General features: G+C 37.8%; 2 protein-coding genes across 5 annotated transcripts in view; one reads left to right on the top strand and one right to left on the bottom strand.

Annotated features, from left to right (window-relative positions):
* Window positions 1-3136: 3136 nt before the first annotated feature.
* sel (canopy family protein seele) lies at window positions 3137-12361 on the bottom strand. Its single transcript, XM_069847590.1, has 4 exons — window positions 11919-12361; window positions 11728-11843; window positions 4902-5108; window positions 3137-3483 (listed from the first exon to the last, which is right to left on the bottom strand). The coding sequence occupies exons 1-4, from the start codon at window positions 11998-12000 to the stop codon at window positions 3322-3324; spliced, it is 567 nt and encodes a 188-aa protein (XP_069703691.1). The 5' UTR covers window positions 12001-12361; the 3' UTR covers window positions 3137-3321.
* Window positions 12362-12557: 196 nt separating this feature from the next.
* The window catches only part of Sin3A (SIN3 transcription regulator family member A), an 88092-nt gene continuing 82118 nt past the window's right edge, over window positions 12558-18531 (top strand). The window contains exon 1 of one of the 4 annotated variants that reach the window (XM_069847586.1): window positions 12558-12697. The gene's annotated coding sequence lies outside the window, so the exon portion shown is untranslated. Of the gene's footprint in view, window positions 12698-13453; window positions 13595-14675; window positions 14817-15422; window positions 16162-18531 lie in introns of those variants that run through there. The other 3 variants (XM_069847584.1, XM_069847588.1, XM_069847585.1) reach the window with 3 other exon arrangements.

The following is an 18531-nucleotide window of genomic DNA, read 5'->3' as shown; positions in this document are numbered from 1 at the left end:
TATTTACTTAATTGGTTATTGTTAAAGCTGCTCTTTGAGTGCACATGTCCGCAACCGTAGCCGTTATAGCTATACCAGTAGACGCTTATTAAAGAACCCGCCTGCCAGATTAAGAAGAGATGGAAAGTTCGACAGATCTCCTTTCTGAACTGCAGACCTCCAAGAACTAAGTTTTCTTTTAAAACCTTTCATTTTATTGGTTGAGGAAATTGTTGTTTCCTGTCGACCCCGCATTGAAACATTCAGTTCATTCAGCTTATGAAAAATATTTACCAGATACGACAGTTCCAAACATCAAGAATCACCTCATGACATGTGTCTTGATTGTCATCCTTAGAAAGAGACAATGTTGACATTTGTAATGTTATATTTACTTAATTGGTTATTGTTAAAGCTGCTCTTTGAGTGCACATGTCCGCAACCGTAGCCGTTATAGCTATACCAGTAGACGCTTATTAAAGAACCCGCCTACTGCAGGGGGGTAAGAGGGGTATAGCATGCGCGGCACGAGGAGTCTGAACTGAGTTTTGCTTGTAGGATACCTATAGTTCACCATTTTCACAACTTTGTTAAACACTGGAGCAAAATCTGTTTCTCAATTTTCTTTATTAGTAAATCACAAAATTCAGAGAAAGGCTTATTTCAACAACCATATTTACTCTATCTGTTGCTGCCCATTGTCTGTATTGGATTGGTTCATCAGCATCAAAGACACTGAGAATTGTTGTTGTATATTTTTTTAGGACAAGATTGCTTGGGCACTTTTCAGAAAGACGTAGCATGCAAGTTCTGTTATGTACGTCACAAGTTATTAGTTTAATCAGATCATGGTAGGTTCCTTTCATATGAATACTTTCCAGAAACAACTGAACATTCTGGTGGATTGTACACACACAGACAGCATGTGTGCCTGAGGATCCTGCAAGCACACACTCTTTAAGTCTGAGGATTGCAAATTTAGATAAACCTATCTTGTTGTGAGGGAATGTTTCTTGAACAAAGAATGCAGCTCTGACAGATTGTTTAAAACAAGCCGTTTTTGTTTATAAACATTTTTACTCATACTTACTTTGTCTTTCATTCTGAGCATTATTCTTGAATTGTCATCATCCAAGAAAAAATCATAGCTTCTTCCTTTTTCTTGATTCGGGCAATGCTAGATTAGCTTTCTCAGTCACAAGTGCACATGCCTGGCGTATCATATACTCAGAAATGTCAAACATTTCACTAACTTTATTTCTAGGCCACAATAGTGGTATCAGTGTAAGTAGTTGAATTCATTCACAGATGTTGACATGTTTAATTTTATCTTTAATTTGTTCCATTAACTCATCAAAATGTTGTGCTTTCTCTCTCACATTCTCTTCTGTTGTCGCAAGTTCTGGTTCAGTTCTGATTTCATATACATATATTCATATATGAGATCTCGCCATGATATAATTAGGAGAGTGGTTGGCACTGGGGATCGTGTTCTGGCATAGCTCATTGGAAAGAGCGCTCAGCACGCAGAGATGAGAGGTCCTGGGTTCGATTTCCGGTGCCGGAACGAATTTTTCTCAAATTAATAGGTATTTATTAATTTTAGTCTGAAGTGCTAGTGCTGCCGATTGAAACTTCCGCTTAGCTGCAACCAATCATCTGTGTCTAACTGAAGTAAACTGGTGTTCAGTCTACTTGGTGATTGTTCAATCAAATCTGTAGACTCTGTAACTTCTTCACCAAAAGAAGACAATGCTATGTTTTGAGTTGTGAGTATGCTACAAACTTCATACAAACGTTTCCTATACTTTGGACAGAGCTTCTCCACAGCAATCACAGCTAGTCCACTGTCTTAATTCTTTTGCTTCTTCCAACGTTATTTCACATAGGGCTGATTAATTGGATGCTTATGAATGTTGAAAATGTCACAGCATAACTTTGATGGAGTGTGAATCGGTGTAGGTATTTGTCTATGTTTTTTTTTTTTTTTTTGAACAAATAGTGGATTCATCTAGAGATATGGGACTGGATATGACTACGTCAGAGTATAAGTTCCTGTTCTTTGTGTGTCAATGTATTCAATACCTTCAATCCACCACTGCATTCTTCCCCATAAAAGCTTCCCAGAACATAAGGGCAACAGCTACCTTCATCTTATTTACCTAGAGGTGAACAAACAGATATCGTAATCTGGTCAATTGAGTTGTGATTCTGTATTTACTAACAGAATAATAATGCATTGTTATATATTGTAAAATATAGGTTTTTAGAAAGATGTAATATATATTTACAATGTATTATATTAAATTTTCACTTCATATATTTTCACCATCATCTGACATCTTCCAAACAATATGAGAGATAAATTGGCAATCCTGCCAACTACTTGGCTTGTACACAAATATCAGAGCGAAAGTGGCTGTCCTGCCAACTGCTTCAATGACCTTCAAATTTACCCAAAGGGAGTGGCAACAGACATGAAACTATGACAACAGCAACTAACATTTTCCTCCATTTTCTATATTTTGTAACCATATTGCTTCATTGTTGGCCTGCATGTGAATGATATAGCAGGTAGACAATTTGCGATATAGTAGGCTGAGGTTTCATAAAAATGTTGTGATATAATTATGAAAAATTCACTGAACACATTTATCCGCAATAAAGCATTACTTACTGTTCATTAAATCTCAAGAAAATTTGGTTGATGAACAGCTCGCATTTTAGTGAATTGTTAAATGTTTTATGTTCACTAGTTAATGTTTCATTTGGATTGATTTATTGAAGCTTGATGAAACCGGCCATGAGACCATCAAACACGGTATACTTCAGTCTTCAAGCTTTCCTACTTTTCTATTAAAAAAATGGGAATATTTAGACTAAATAGGTTTAAACAACTATTGTTAAAAGTGAGTTTGCTGACTCTGGGCCTTTGTGCACGGAAAACATAATGAGTGGGAAATTTCATTGTTCTTTGAATTGTATGTTACTAGGAAAGGAGAAATATGCGATATTTAACTTGGTTTATTTTTTAATGAGAACTCTTAAGGAGGAATTAGACAAGGAAGAGGATTATGTGATAATATATGATAGTTTTCATTCATACAGGTGAATGTGACATCAGCCTTTGATCTGGATTCTGTACAACCACAAGATGGACAAGTCACAACTTTTTCTAGCTTTATTGTAATAACAATGGAATAATAGTGCTGTAACACAAAATAGTTTCTTTTGGCAAGATGGAAGACATGTTAAATATAATATGGTAAAAAAATTCACAGACAAGAAATGCATTATCATCGATAACAACAATAACACTACCACAGCTAATTTACACATACATCACAACTCGTCTTTGTCTTCGAACTCGTAGTCATCAGCATCAGACTCCGTGTGCGAACACAGGTTGGCCTCATTGGAGCACAGTTTGATATCGATGTTGTCCGCATTTCTCCCAAACAGCCGCAGGATGTTCTCTTCATATTCTTCCACAATGCCTTCACACTATAACACCCAGAAAATATAGTTGCATGTTAGAAAAAATGACAGTACTTAATGAGCAAATGATAATTTGTTTAAGATTGACTCCTCAGTCTTTCCTTGTAGTATCATATACAGTTCTGCATAACAATAGGAGAACCATGTTCTCAGAAATACTGAAAATATGTCTTGAAATAAAAATGTTGTAGGATTTAGTTATCTCTATACAACCCTTCAACCCTTCAGATAGGAATTAATATACAGTTAGACATTATTACAGTGAAACCTCTCCTTACAGACACCCCCAAGATACGGACACTCCGCATATACGGACAGATCTTTATGTCCCAACTGAAATAATATAGAAATAATGATAAATTTAACTCTCGTTTATGGACACGGACAGCTGTTTCACAGTCCTAAAGCTTGCTTTACCTCCTGACTGCAGACAGAACTTGGATTTCAAGACCTAATGTGTTACAAAAATGGAAAATTTAGTTTTGAGAACTGTACAGAAATTTCTTAACGTGAAAGAAGACAATAAGGTTCTCGTAAGTTACCACTAGCCCAGCTGGCTACCCCTTATTAGCTGGAAGTGGGTGGATAAACAAAATCATAAAATTTAACCTGTCTGACGGGTCCAAGGTTCTCGCAATTGTGAAATTATATTCGACACATGATGGGGTTAGTAGGATTATTCTCTTCACTTCAATCAGTTGTTCTGTTTCGAGAGACATGGCATCTGAACGTAAAGGTTAAGTTGAAAACTGTAAATTAGAGTACTGCGTAACTATAGACCTAGAATGAAATTGCATGGCGGAGTACTGTATTTTCCTTTTTCGGTCTTATCTACTGTAATTCAAAGTTGCAAAGAATTTACTGTAGTACAGTATACTGTATTTAGAATTAAACTACAGTAATACATTTCATTTAAAGCGTGAAGGAATACATAATGCACATTATTAATTTGCTGTTAGATTGGGGAGCCTCCCTCCCTCCTTGTTAACATGTGTCAACTTAAGGAGAAATGTAGGACAGATTGTTATGTCCTTTCGATGTCCGTAAATGAGAGATTTCACTGTATATATATACACACACACTGCTTTCTATTATAAATACAGTAAAACTTTATTTATACTTTTTATGAGGGTCTGAAGAAAAAACGCATAAGTGAGAAAAACAAAATCAGAGGACAAAGTCGGTATATTGCTGTGCATCACATGGTGATAAATTCTGCGTGAGATGTAATCACAAGAATTACGAAGCACATAGTCTGGACTTTCATTAGGTATACCGAATTTGGTACTCTTAGGGCTAATAGTTCTTCGTCCAGAGCAGGTTAAGTAGCTACAGTTTAATTATAACCACCTCGTATATATATTACGAGTATAACAATATACAAATTATCATGCTTTCTCCCCTTAAAACTATAATTCACTCACATAGAATTTGAGGCTTTTGTTGAGATCTGAGTCTTGAATAATGTCTACTCGGCTCAGGTCAGGGTTCATCTGTCCATCAGCTCCAATGAGACGCAGAAGCGTTAGTTCTCCTGATGTCTTGTAAGTGGCTCTCACATAGTCATCCATTTTATTGCAGACTGTTTCCAAAACTTCTGTTAGGTGCATCTCTGAGCGAGCATAGGGTACCTGCGTAAATTTCAGGAGTAAGTCGAAAATACACTTGGTATGTTAATTTGTTATGAATTAATTCCTTTCTTTGTAATATAACATATACTGAAAAAAACGTCTTCTCTCCTAGTGATATTGTAGTAGTTAGTTATATTCTCCATCAGCTCTGAGGTTTGCTGTTTTTTTTACTTGGTTATTTAACGATGCTATATCAACTATTACGTTATTAGCGTCGATGGGATTGGTGATGACGAGATAAGGCCAAGGATTCGCCATAGATACCTGACATTCACCTAAAGATTGGGGAAAAACCTCGGAAAAAACCACCCAGGTAATCAGCCCAAGCAGAAATCGAATTCACACCCGAATGCAACTCTGGATCAGCAGGCAAGTGCCTCAACTGACTGAGCTACGCCGGTGGCTAGTTGGCTGGTTCAAATCTGGCCAAGAATAATGGATTTTTAAGAGAATGACGAAATCTTTAGTATAGTTTCTCCTACAAGGGACAAGAAACTGAGAATCTCGTGTCATACACTTATTTTACTTAAAAGAGCCCCATCCCTGAATGAAAGAATTCCAGGCAAGTTTTATTTGTCATTTGTCCATCATATCAAAATTAAACTCTGCAATTACCATCTATCAATGAAATCCTTCTTATAGGTATCCGACCTCTGAAATACAATTTAACTTAACCAGAACAGAATTCCAAAAATATCTCAAGTGATTACACCTGGAAGCAATGGAAAACAACCTATTCCACAAACCACTGTTTACATTCTATTGTCCATGAAGATTTCATCATAGCCATCGGTTCTACAAAGGTTTCTTCTGTAAACATACAAGTTTATGAGGGATTTCTTTGGCACTGATAACATATCACAATCTACGAAATGAGTAATTCGTGCTGATCAATTAGAGATTAGTATAAAAGATAACAGCCATTCAAGTCCACGTGAAGTCCATAGTGTTGCCAGTTCTTATTCCTACTGTACGCTTACAGACTGCTGTTCTAATTATTGGAGACTACGTTTACACACTTCTGTTATAATTAATGGAGACTGGGTAAATGCAAATGAAAACGAAAAAATTGTAGATTAAGCAATTATGAATAATAAACCTAGTACCTACTGTACATCAGGAAACCCATGTAAGAAAGACGTTCCTACTGATTTATCTGAAGAGTCTCAAAACCTAGAGTTTAATGTTAATCCACATTTAACTAGAAAAAACTGGGGAAATGATCCATTGGCGAAAGAGCGAACACTGTATAAAACGGAACAAGAAAAAACAATGAGCAATATTATACATATAAAAGGGGGAGAAATTAAGCCTCTAACAGGAATAGAAACAAGAGAAACAATTTTACAAAATCGACATTTTCTGTGAGATTTTATGTGCCGGGAAATCTGTAATTTTTATATGCGAGTGGACTTAACCAACAATTATAGAATTGCAAGCATGTTTTGAAAGTTGGTAAAAAGAGATGTAACACCGTGTGAAGTAGTAGCTTCATTAGGATTCAGATTTAAAACGTTAAATAATATAAGAAAGTGCGAGAAAGGTTAAATCCTAAGAATTCGAACCCTGATCATGATCATGTCCTGGTTCAAAGCCAATTTTTCATTACGGTATTATAAAGCTCACTATTTAACAAGATGACAATTAACGTTCATCACACATAAGGAGGTTTTCAAACTGCAGACGGAGAGTCGAGAAGAGAAACAGCAAAAGAAAAGAAAATGTCCAAACTGTGGCCAACAGATGTTCAGATATAAGAAACTATGAGTAGATAGTGTCATAAATTTCATAAAAAATCAGTCCTGGGAGAGACAGAGAGAAATGCATGCTGCAAGGAATTTCCAAACTCCATAAGCAATGTTTAATATACGTTTCCATGAAAGGAAACTTTTGCAACAGAAATCCCATTCTTTGATATTCTTAATTACAAAGTGTGAACTGCAGTTCACTTAAATTGATTTTTTTTCTCGGACTAATGCTCGATATTACCAAATACACCTTTAATCTTGAGGACTGCTCATGGTTCTCAGACTGTAATTTGAAAAATCTGGTAAGCTTACTGGAGTTTAGGAAATCTGTATGTCATTCTAGAGGTTCTATAAAACGATGTGAAAATTTGGGTTTGGTGTGCAATTGATGTAGGCTACGTGAAATAATCGAACCAATGCTTCACGAAAAAAAAAAGAAAAGTCAATTAGTAAATTCTGAAAGAGGAAAAATTACTAACATTTTAGGACAATGCAATAGCAGACATTTAAAATTTCTGCATGAACAAATTAAAAAAAATATTCTACTATGTTCGTGTGGTTACTTTATGACTGCAGCCATCATGGTGAAATAGAGTGAGTCCCAGCAAACATTCCCAGTGTTTCTGTCGGCTGACCAGCAGCAGGTACCCCTCCACTACCACTGCTGCTTACTCCCTTGAACTCACAGTGCTATGCCAGGTTAAAACTTATGTACTATGTTATATTAATAACATTCGGAATTCGCCCTCCACACAGTGGTTGCTGGAAGTGTTGTCCATCTTGTGTGATGTAATTCACATAATTTCAAAACTTGTTTCATTACACCTGTGCACTAAATTTAGTACTGTTTTTCTATACGGAACTTGGTGTTCAGGAAAGTACTGTCTAAAGTTTTCCCTTCTTCTGCCACATGATTTCCTTTCCTGTAGGCCTATATGTACGTTTTCAAAATGTGTACATGTTCACGCACAGAATATAACAATTGAGGACCGTTTTTTGCAAAACTTGCTAACTGCAAAATTTGCAAAATTGAGATTTTGATGGATTCGTTAACATAAGGCAGGCCTCTACATGTTGTCCAAAGCGTCTTAGTAAAATTGGGTTATTTCTCTTCATTGTAGTGTGTCAAAGTGTGATCGTTTTTTCAAAACTTGCTTTCTGCTATAAGTGAGATATACAGTAAAACTTGCTTACCATAGTCTTTTGTCTCTCCTGTAAAATTTAGTTTTTTCAGTTAGCAAGTTTTGCAAAAACGGTCCTCAATTGCAAAACACAGAATGTCAAAAAACCTACACTTATTCTTAGCTGAGTCACTGCGTGCATTTATTTCTGCTTATCAAGGATAGACTACAGACTGATGCAGCTAATTTCAGAGGACGAGGTTTAATCAACCATGGATCTTCTACATGGTGATCTATTTAAAAAAAAGGGTATGATGAAATAAACTTAGCATTAAGGGATTCACCAGCCATGCAGAAATGGGGAGACAAACTCATGAGAATAACCAAACTGGCATTTTTAGTGGATAGTCAAAACAAAAATTTCCCATTTTGAACACTTGCTAAATTTATTAATATAACATGATATGTAAGTTTTAATCTAGCGAAGCGCCATTAGTTTGCAGATGCAAGCAGCAGTGGTAGTGGGGTGGAGAGAGGAACCTGCCCTGATCAGCTGACAGAAGCACTGGAAACAGTTGCTGGGCTTGACTGTATTTAAATTTGTTTTTATAGACTAAATTTAGAAAATGAAATATATGTGAACATGTCAAATTAATTAAGAGAAAATATTTGAGCTGAAATGTTCAGCTTTACTATACTTGGGTTGTGGTCACTTTAAGAATTTACTCTGAATGAAGGTAGGTAAGTTAGAATACCTTTCTTATGGCCAGACAACTGGCCAGCAGCATATCAACTAAAACAGCACATTACTTTAAGGCATGGAAATCACACACAGGTGAGAAGTAAACTTCATATAAAGAAACAATTCTACAGGCCACTTGAGTCTGTTTTGCCTGTTCAATCCCGAAGTGTATAATGGAACACTAATAAAGTGCTAAGACCATTTCGGTGACCGTACGAAGAAGAAGAAGAAGAAGAAGAAGAAGAGGAGGAATTCTCGTATTTTTGAGAAGAGACAGTATTTAAAAAAAATATTCTACGATAATTATTTATGTAAACATATTTGCCGTTGACTGTATTATTGGATGAGAGAAAGATAGGGAGTTTTACAAAGTCATACAAAAACAACAACAAAATATGTAATTTATAATGTGTAGAGAGTTTGTCAGAATTATTGCTATGTCACTTGAGTCAATCAAGAACGTCCAGCTCATTAGAATTTCATCCTCCTTATTAGAGGAAGAAAGTTGATCCAAGCTTCTAAAGTCACATATTCTAATTCACATAGGGTATTCAAGGCAATGAATAAAAAAGTAAACCATACCATTGTTCAGCAGACCTACTAGTGGGCTGGAAGTTAGCTTCATTGCCAGATAGTATCATTATTCAGTATCCAAATACATAGACTACTATGTAACACAGTCTCAAGTTAGTGAGCTTCTATTAATAAAGCTTAATTTGTTTGCAACTCTGCTGCCAGTGGGAGTAACTCAAATTGTATGAGTTTTTAGGCTTTCACGGTGACTGACATCAGAAATGTCCTAGAACTTAACATTTCCCTTTCGGATTAGTCTGGTCTAATGAGCTAACAGAATAGGCGACCTCTCTAGCCTTACCTTCTGTCCTATGATGGAACCTGTTTGTAGTTCCGAAATGTTGAAAATAGCAAGTTATAGGACACGGTGGGATACCCAAAAGCCTAATTCTGGACTCAAATTGTGTTTTGCTATTTAGCAACAAATACAGTGCGTCTTCGCCATCATGCCCATGCTGTGCTTCTGATGCTGAGATGGCAAGCACGCTCGCACAACTTAACTCGTTAAAACTTATAATGGAATTTCTTGCATAATATCTGGTTCTCTGCTAATGCGTGACCATGCAGATGAAATCAAGCCTCATCAGAAAAAAAAATCGATCGGGGATCAAGTTCTTCATTATTTACTTTTTCTAACACCTAATTACAAAAATTAAGTCTGCGACTGTAATCTTTGGGCTGTAATTCATGACATGATAAAATTCTGTATGGTTTTAGTTTCAGTAATTTTGTTGTCACTCCCACAGATGCTTTAGAAATCCCTGTCTGCTGTGCTAAATGTCTCAGAAACTTGTGTGAGTTACGCTCTAATGCCACACCAATTTCATTCAGTTTTTCCTCCGTAAGAACACAGTGCTTTTGTGGTCTTTTTCTGTCATTTACAGAACATGTTTCATTGAATCTATTAAATAATCTTAATATTGTTTTTCTAGAGGGTACTGGCCTGTCAGAAAATTTGCGTCTGAATTTTCGCCTCGTGAAGCACACGATTTTCTATTCTTTATGTACGTGTTGTGTATGTAAATACATTCCCTTAATGAATATCTGTTTACCATGACGAAACGATCTGTTCTCTATCTCAGCTAAACGAACACTGCCAGATGCCAAGTTACAGATAAACTGTTTTATTTATAGACGTCGTAGTGTTGATATGAATGGGAATGGTCTTGACTAGCTGCATCAACATATTGTCGTCTTAGTGGCAGAAATTCGGACTCCCACCAGGCACACAGCCGGTCAATCATCATGGGTATGATGGCAAAGCTGCACTGTATTTACCATGTAGGCCTCCCATACTTCTCTATTAACAGTCCAGAAGTCCATCCAGCCTCCTGTAAAATAAATACCGGATCTTTCCCAGAGACAAAAGTCGATCAGAGCAAGATGCTGGCCATAACACCTCATTCTACAGAATGGGCCAAAAGTCTCCTGCACCATAGGCTGGATTAAGATTTGGATAAAAACAGTTCGTTTATTGTTGCAGGTAAAACACGTAGACTGTTGCAGAGCATGTATCTCCTGCACCATAGGCTGCATTAAGATTGGATAAAAACAATTCGTTTATTGTTGCAGGTAAAACATGTAGGCAGCTGCTGCAAAGCGTGTAGAGATCATTCCGCTATGTGGACGTGAAGATTACTCTCAAAGAAACATCGCAGATGAATTTAATCGAAGACATACGGACTGACGGCCAGTAGTCCACACATACCACATTTGGCAGATTGCTTCAAAAAGTGAAAACCTCGGGGAGTGTCGCAGATGTACTCCGATCAGGACGACCCAGGAGGAAATGATCCTGGCAAAGATGTATGCGAGCCCAAAAAAATCAATAGGCTGAACAAGCTTGAAACTGGGCATTCCTCGGACAACAGTTCGGTACATTTTGAAGAACAAGTTTCTTTGGCATACACCTTTGCCAGGACCGTTTCCTTCACCTCTGTAGATGTGTTGAGTGTCCTGATCGGGGCGCAACTGCAACACTCCCTGAGGATTTGAATCTTTGGAACAATCTGCCAACTGTGGTGTGCACTATTTGACAGTCAATCCAGATGCTTTCGAGTAAATTAATTTGCAACATTTCTTTGGGAGTAACCTTCACGTTCACAGTGCAAAATGATCTCTACATGCTTTTCAGTAGTCAACATGTTTTACCTGCAACAATGAAACGAAATGTTTTTTTTTATCCAAATCGTAATCCAGCCTATGCTGGGGGATTTTTCGCCCATCCTGCAGTGCCGAGTCATGAGAGTTTGGAGCTCTATCCTAGGTCTATATATGCGTCCAATGGGGACAACTTTTGGGTTATAAATAGTACAAAATTTGTCTGGAATTATAGTAAAATGAACAGTTTAAGAAATATCAAGACTTGCACCAGAGATTGTACATTTATACTACTGGTATGTTGTCAAAATCACACGGACCGGTACATTACTTACGGATTTCTGTTTTTGATTTCCCTTTGAATCTAGTCTGTAACTCCCAACTTCCATGGTTTTCTTCGGGTCAACTTTCTGGATTACATTATCAATTTCTTCTACTACACTACGGCAAACTGTAAATAAAGAAACTTATTTTAGAGAAATTCAATTGTATGCTAATCAAGGGCGTCAATTTTTGCATAACTTACCTAAACATCTCACGTTCTTAGGGTCTACTGTTGCTAAAACACAATGTGGAAGTATTATAAATAGCAAATTACAGAGCTTCATGTTGATCAGAAAGATTAGGTTCACTAAATACTGAATTATTCACGTACAGTCTGCTGTCACTACGTGATTACAACGCCTAACTAAAATCACCTCTTACTAACACTGGCATCGCAAACCATACAAGTACGAAACACAATATTCCTATAACCTACTCACTGGCTCAACACGTGTAACTACAACATCTTTACACGTCGCGGTATTGTCATTGGTTCGATGGATTTATTGAATGCTGTAGCGTAGCGCCTTGTCAGAGGCCTTGTCAAGAAGAGTTACCTACAAGTGTGTTTCAGTGAAACAAATTTCTCTCGGAGTATGTAAATTAATATTTTTCTATTGGTGTCAATGGAACAGACTTTAACATGGCGGTGTAAGAGCATATGTATTCAAATTTGTATCAGCGTATACTTGTTATTGTAGTAAATATAAATACTTCGACAACATTAGTGTGGTTATTTACATATGTAATATTTCCCAGTTTTATAATTTTCTGTACCATGGAGTATTTGAGGCTACTGGTGTGTGTGACAACACAATTTAAATGATAGAAATAAGTCGGTGCCGATTGGTGGGTTGGTCTAAACAATCTGACGTCACCAAGATCAAAATTTTAGTGGCAAATCTTTCGATGGCGGACGCAGAGAGTGAGTGTGTCTTTTATATATCAGCCAGTTCTTTAATCATCAGTGCAATAATCAAGGTAAGTAGTGTCAAATGTACTTGTATAAAATAATCTTTAATGGTGAAAGGTGTTCGATTGGACATTGGAGTAAGTGTACGTTGTGATCAATTTCTAACCATTTGTTTTGCTATGTATTATAGCACAATAATTACGTTTTGCATGGCTGTAATTATTTTTACGTGTTTGTATTTGTATCTTATTACGTGAACGTTAATTACTATTATTGTGGGAAATTCAGATGTACTATTCGTGTAGTTCCAAATTTGACAGCATTTTGGCATTTTGACAAATTAACATAAAACGCTACACGATTAGGCATTTCTCTTGTATATGTGTTATGCACTAATGTTCGTTTCACTCTATTAACAAAATAAGCAACTCCGTTGTAATACTGAATTGTTCGGAGGACGAATGTTTTGTAGGGGAAGGCTCCTTCAGTATTGGAATGGTCCATGTCTATGCCGAGCCAGGGGGTGATGGGTATTCTGGAATGTTTTGGTTCAGGTTTTGTTACGTTATATGACGTAATATAATACTATATAGTTAATACGTATTTGCAGGCTAGTTAAAATAGTAAACAAATGTCCAGTTATTCATACTTATAATGTTCTTTGACAATTTCAATGTATATTTAAAGATTGGTGTTATGTACGCGCCGCGCAGTAGCTCGTAATGACGAATGGGATCCAGACTGGACGAGTCCAAAAACTTGGCCCCGACCTGGCGTTGTCGCTTCGTGCGCTGAATGTGTACATCGGCCATGATCCTCAGTCGGTCACCTGCTCAAACGTCGGGAGGGAATATGAATAATCCGTGTTTGTTTGAAAAAGTGATTTGTTGTTATATTTTGGTGTCAGAAGGTTATATCCGAGTTCGTGTGAAATAGTGTGCAGTGTGGAACTGAATATAAACGAGGTAAGGTCAAATATCCACGTTCATGTTGATAGGTTGTCGTCTGCTATTGTAATATTGTTTATAAGTCACTTGTGTAGCGTTTTTTTTTATTGTTGGTTATGAATGTTGTAACTTTGCCAACATCCGCATTTATTATATTTGAGGAAGGGAATGAATTTAAGAGTAATAACATTTTGTGGTGTACTGTTTGTCAGGATGCATGAGTGATGAGTATTGTGACAATCAACATTTTTGACAAGTGGTTAAGTCTAGAAATGTTACACCCGTTTTGATATTATTACATGGCTGCAATGTTGCCAAGTAGGGTAACCAAACGGACGTTGAAATGAAAACTCGTTTTGTTGGTGACAAGAATCAAAGAAACCAGAAAGCTAGAATAGTGAGGCGGGGCGAAGTGGCAGGGATGGACAGAGAAGAAGGAAAGGAAGAATTTATGGAATAGGAAAACCGGTCGAGCGAAACTTTTGTACGAAGTCGTCTTGATGATGTAGCGACCTCGGTAGAGTGAACAAATTAGGCTAAGTAGCGTTGTTCTATTCGTAAATTGGAATCAAATTCATTAGAACATTGTTTTGGACAACATTTTTGTTTGTTTACTCACTGCCGGTAACCAAGAAATATTTGGACGCATTAATGGAAATACACCTATAAGGTGAGCGTACGTTACGTCTATTTTTATACGCATTGTGACTCGAAACTCGCCCTTACGTCTGTATACAGCGATGGTTCGGATTCGCCTTCGCCGTTCTCCGTATCGATTCATTCAACCTCTCCCTCTGAGGGCGGCGCGAGGGGAAAGGTCTGGAGAGCGGCATTGCCAGTTGTAGGGTACACTTAAGTGGCACAGTTCAGAACATAAATGAAAAATGTAGTTAGGAGGTGTGATCCGGAAATGCAGTGGAGACGTGCCTTGCGAATGTCCGTGGAGCTAATGTTTTGCAGTAAATATTGCCCTCCCCTACTTCGGAATTCGGCAGTGAAAGCTGTATCGGCGCGGCAACATTGCAGTCCGGGATACTCTGGTAATCGTGCCAGGTTGCCGCACTTCTTTTTCCGCCTGCAGCGAGTAACTGGTCTCGTTCGCTCGGTCTGGGTCACTTTCATCTCGGAACATGGGGAATAGGATAGAGTTTACGTGCTGTCGGCCAGGAGCCAGCATGGGAGGCCAGCAGGAAGACTTGTTCTGCGAGCCGACCAGTTTTCCGACGTGAGGACTCGCAAGGTATTTGTGTTGTTGAAGTAGAAACAAAATTTTACTAGTATTACACATACTGTAGCGAGCATGGTCGAGAGAGATTATCGACGAGGTTAAATTTGTTTTCCTAGTACGAGCGAAAATTGTCCATCGGGACGGGTTGTGATGTACCTGCCGAAAGCGACAGACTCCGGTGGTTGCGAATGACGTCAAGCGAGCTTATTCCCGTTTTCACTCGTTGGAACGCGCATGATCGCTTCAGCCCGCCAGCTGGCACTTTGCCCGCAGCCAGCTGCATCATGGGACTGCGGACGACTTCCCACCCTCTCTCCTCCTACTGTTTGCCCGGGCGAAGTCTTGTCGCCCAGCCAAACCGCCGTGCGCCTTGCAGGGCCGCTCAGTGATTCCACTCTTGGAGCGGCAATGGCGGCAGAGGTGTGGCATGTTTGCTGTCACTCATTGTCGTGATTTTCATCCCGCGTCACGACACCCCCTCCCTCTGAGGACTTTGCATGGTTTATTGATCAGCCTCATTACGACGCTGGAGCCCCCACTTTCTCGAATTTGAGTATCACTTTCACTTTAATACTGAACTTCTTTTATTCAATTTCGGTTCATGGACGGCAGATCCTGTTGGAAGCAAATATATGAGAGGTCGACATTTTGAGTTGCATAGTTGTGTGTATCGAAATGAGCGGAAGAATTATATAAACTGTAATTTACGTTATGTATTGTTTTTCTTTGGCACTCGTCGTCATATTGCGATAGCGTTTTCTTGTAATGAATGGTTGTGTTGATGGGATGAAATCAAGTCCCTAACCTGCCTTCAGCCACTATGCGATGCGCATAGCAGGGCCCAAAAAATCGATTATCGGAACAAGAGTTCTCAATTGCAGTGGAAACTTGATCGTGGAGCTGCCCAATTCCAGGCAACAAACTGGGAATTGTATCTTATATGTAAAATAATGCATATCCGTTTTGGAATTGTGATCTCCGTGTCGACGATGACGCTAAGTTGGCCCCTCAGTGGGCGTGAGGGCAGCAGCTGGCAGCCATCTCGCTTGTTGTTGCAAGACGTAGCGGGTTTGTTGTGTGCGACTCCGCAGTTTGTTGAGATGGGCGGTGGTAGAGGTGCTGTAATATTCGCTTTGTAACCACACACACACACGACTTGAATAAGCTTCAAGGTCGCAGCATCATTCTTATCCGTGGTGCACTTTTTACACAAAAAGCCGTGCATTTATGGACACTCGCTCCTCGCAGTCTTGTTGGAGGCCCAAGGTGAATAGTAAGCGTTTGTTTACGTCAGCTAGAAGACTGCGAGCATCAATATGGAAGACACTGTGAGGATAGGAGGCCCTTATGCACGTGGGTAAGCTAAAATACACCCGTAATGGTCAGTAGATAGTAGTGCATCGTACTCTTTACGATCTGTAAAGTTCGAATTTCATCAGTTCGTACACCCGACACCCGCGTAAGTTGGGTGTAGGAATCTGGTGTTACACTGAGTGTCCAGTAATATGTGTATACGTATATTTGTGTATGTTTGGGGTGGGGGGAGTGTTTTATAAGGTGGCTAAAAATTTTCCTATTGAGTATTCGGAGCTTTGTGAAGCTTAATTTCATTTATGTATGATATTTGTGCAGCATATGTGGACTTGAACCTTGCGTATAATTTTTGTATTGTTGTTTCATGACTGATTACCAGAACATTCGAAACAGTTTTGGTATCTATACACCCAAAAATAACATACTTTGGAATGTATTTCATAAAGAGACTTTCATCTTTAATTTGATATACAGTTTGTCAATTTTGACCCATTTTGTCTCATGCTGCATATTTGGCTACGACTGAATGTCCTGCGGACTTTTACGTATAATGTTCGTTACAAAACAGTGGAGGAATGGTGAAGATATTGGCGATTCATTTTTGTTATGTTGTTCTGAATACTGTATGATCTGTGCTGCCAGTGACATTAAACTTCTGGCGCCAGAATTTAAATACCACTTCTGTGATTGAGATTTAAAATTGAAATCCCAGTGTTCTCATTCGAGGACAGTTTCACTGTGATTAAAACGTACATTCGTATTTCCCAGTCCTATACGTTAACGATAATCTGTTTATCTTTAATCTGTTGTGTATTAATTTGAACATACATTACTAAAAACATATAGGTCCTTCTCCTCCCCCCCCCCCTTTTTATGTTAGAATGCTTCGAAATAAACCGACAAAATTTTGAGGAAGGATGGTAATTTTCATGAGAGACTGGATATACGCGTAAATTATGACGCAACATGGCATCTGATACATTATTATAAAAGAAAAAACCAAAAACGCTAATGAAAAAATATATAAAAAATGTGATTTGAGGCAGTTTTACAGAGAGCCATATATGCTGTTGCATACTTGATGACATATGAGGTATATTTGGTAACAAATGCAAATGAGTCGTTTAATGGTACAATTTGGAAATTAGAAGGATTTTGACAGCCTAACTTTCAACTGTCATTTCCCATAAGTACAGTTTCTTGACATACTGTCTTAGAGAAGACATATCTCGTCTCAGGAAAGAGATACGAATAAGATTCTGGTATAATTTTGAAGTGTAGTATGTAAGATCTAGTTGTATATGAATTAATGGATCTACATGTTCACAGTTCTATTTTTTTTTTCTAAAGTTACATACTTTTTTGTGTAATATTTAAAAAAAATTAAGGTATTTATGGTATATATTATGAGATATGTAAGGTTGTGATTGACATTGCGTGGGTGAACTCACATGTATGGAGGCTTAGCGTTATCTGGCTCAATTACACTTCATGACCCATGGTGACGTAAAGGATCATGAAGTGTTATTGGGCCAGATAACTCCGACTCTCCACACATGTGAGTTCGCACATGCAGTGTCACTCACAACCTTACATCTCTCACAGTGTAGTAGAACAAAATGTTACTCAAAGTTATTCAAGCACTAGACAAATATTTTTTCTAAAAAACTATGCAAGAATTTTGAAAATAGCTTCAATAAGAAAGGAGTTAAGCTTATCATATTTACCATTTTGTTAATGTTCTTTAAACAAAAAAAGGATAAATTTCACAGTACGGTTTCCATCCTTCCCCCTCTAGCCTGAACACTCCTCCATTGTGCACACAAAATAAATTGTTGGCACAGAAAAGTGTCTTTTCGTAAACTTAATGATGTGCAATCAACAAACAGACAAATCTGTTGGCAATGAGGAAACGGTACACTAAAGTCCCCCCCCCCCAAATAAGTTGTATATTATAAACAATTTCGAGTAATTGTTTAAAAGAAGTTAAATCTCTTAATGATGTATTCGTATAGTTAAATTATTGCCTAATAAATATTGCTCAAAATATTGCCTAATTTAAATTTTCACCCCCTAATGTATACGTCTTCTTTCACTGAAATTATAAGAATAGGTTTAGGATAAACTTCACTTTACGGTTTCCTTCCTTCCCCTCTACTCAACCACTTCTTTCTTGTGCATACAAAATAAATTGTTGGTGCAGAAAAGTGCCTTTTCGTAAGTGTAATGCTGCACATTCACAGACAGACATCTGCTCTTTTAAGATAAATTTGTTGGCAGTGAGGAAACCGCACACTAAAGGTTCTCCCCTCCATCCTACAAAAAATATTATTATACACAGTTTCGAATAATTGTTTAAAAGAAGTTAAATTTCATAATGATGTATTCGTGTACAGTGAAACCTCTCATTTAC

The sequence above is a fragment of the Periplaneta americana genome, chromosome 15 (assembly GCF_040183065.1).
Source record: "Periplaneta americana isolate PAMFEO1 chromosome 15, P.americana_PAMFEO1_priV1, whole genome shotgun sequence".
In the NCBI taxonomy this organism is placed as follows: Eukaryota; Metazoa; Arthropoda; class Insecta; order Blattodea; family Blattidae; genus Periplaneta; species Periplaneta americana.
The sequence above is the reverse complement of the archived record's forward strand: the minus strand, read 5'-3'. Positions and strand labels throughout refer to the sequence as shown.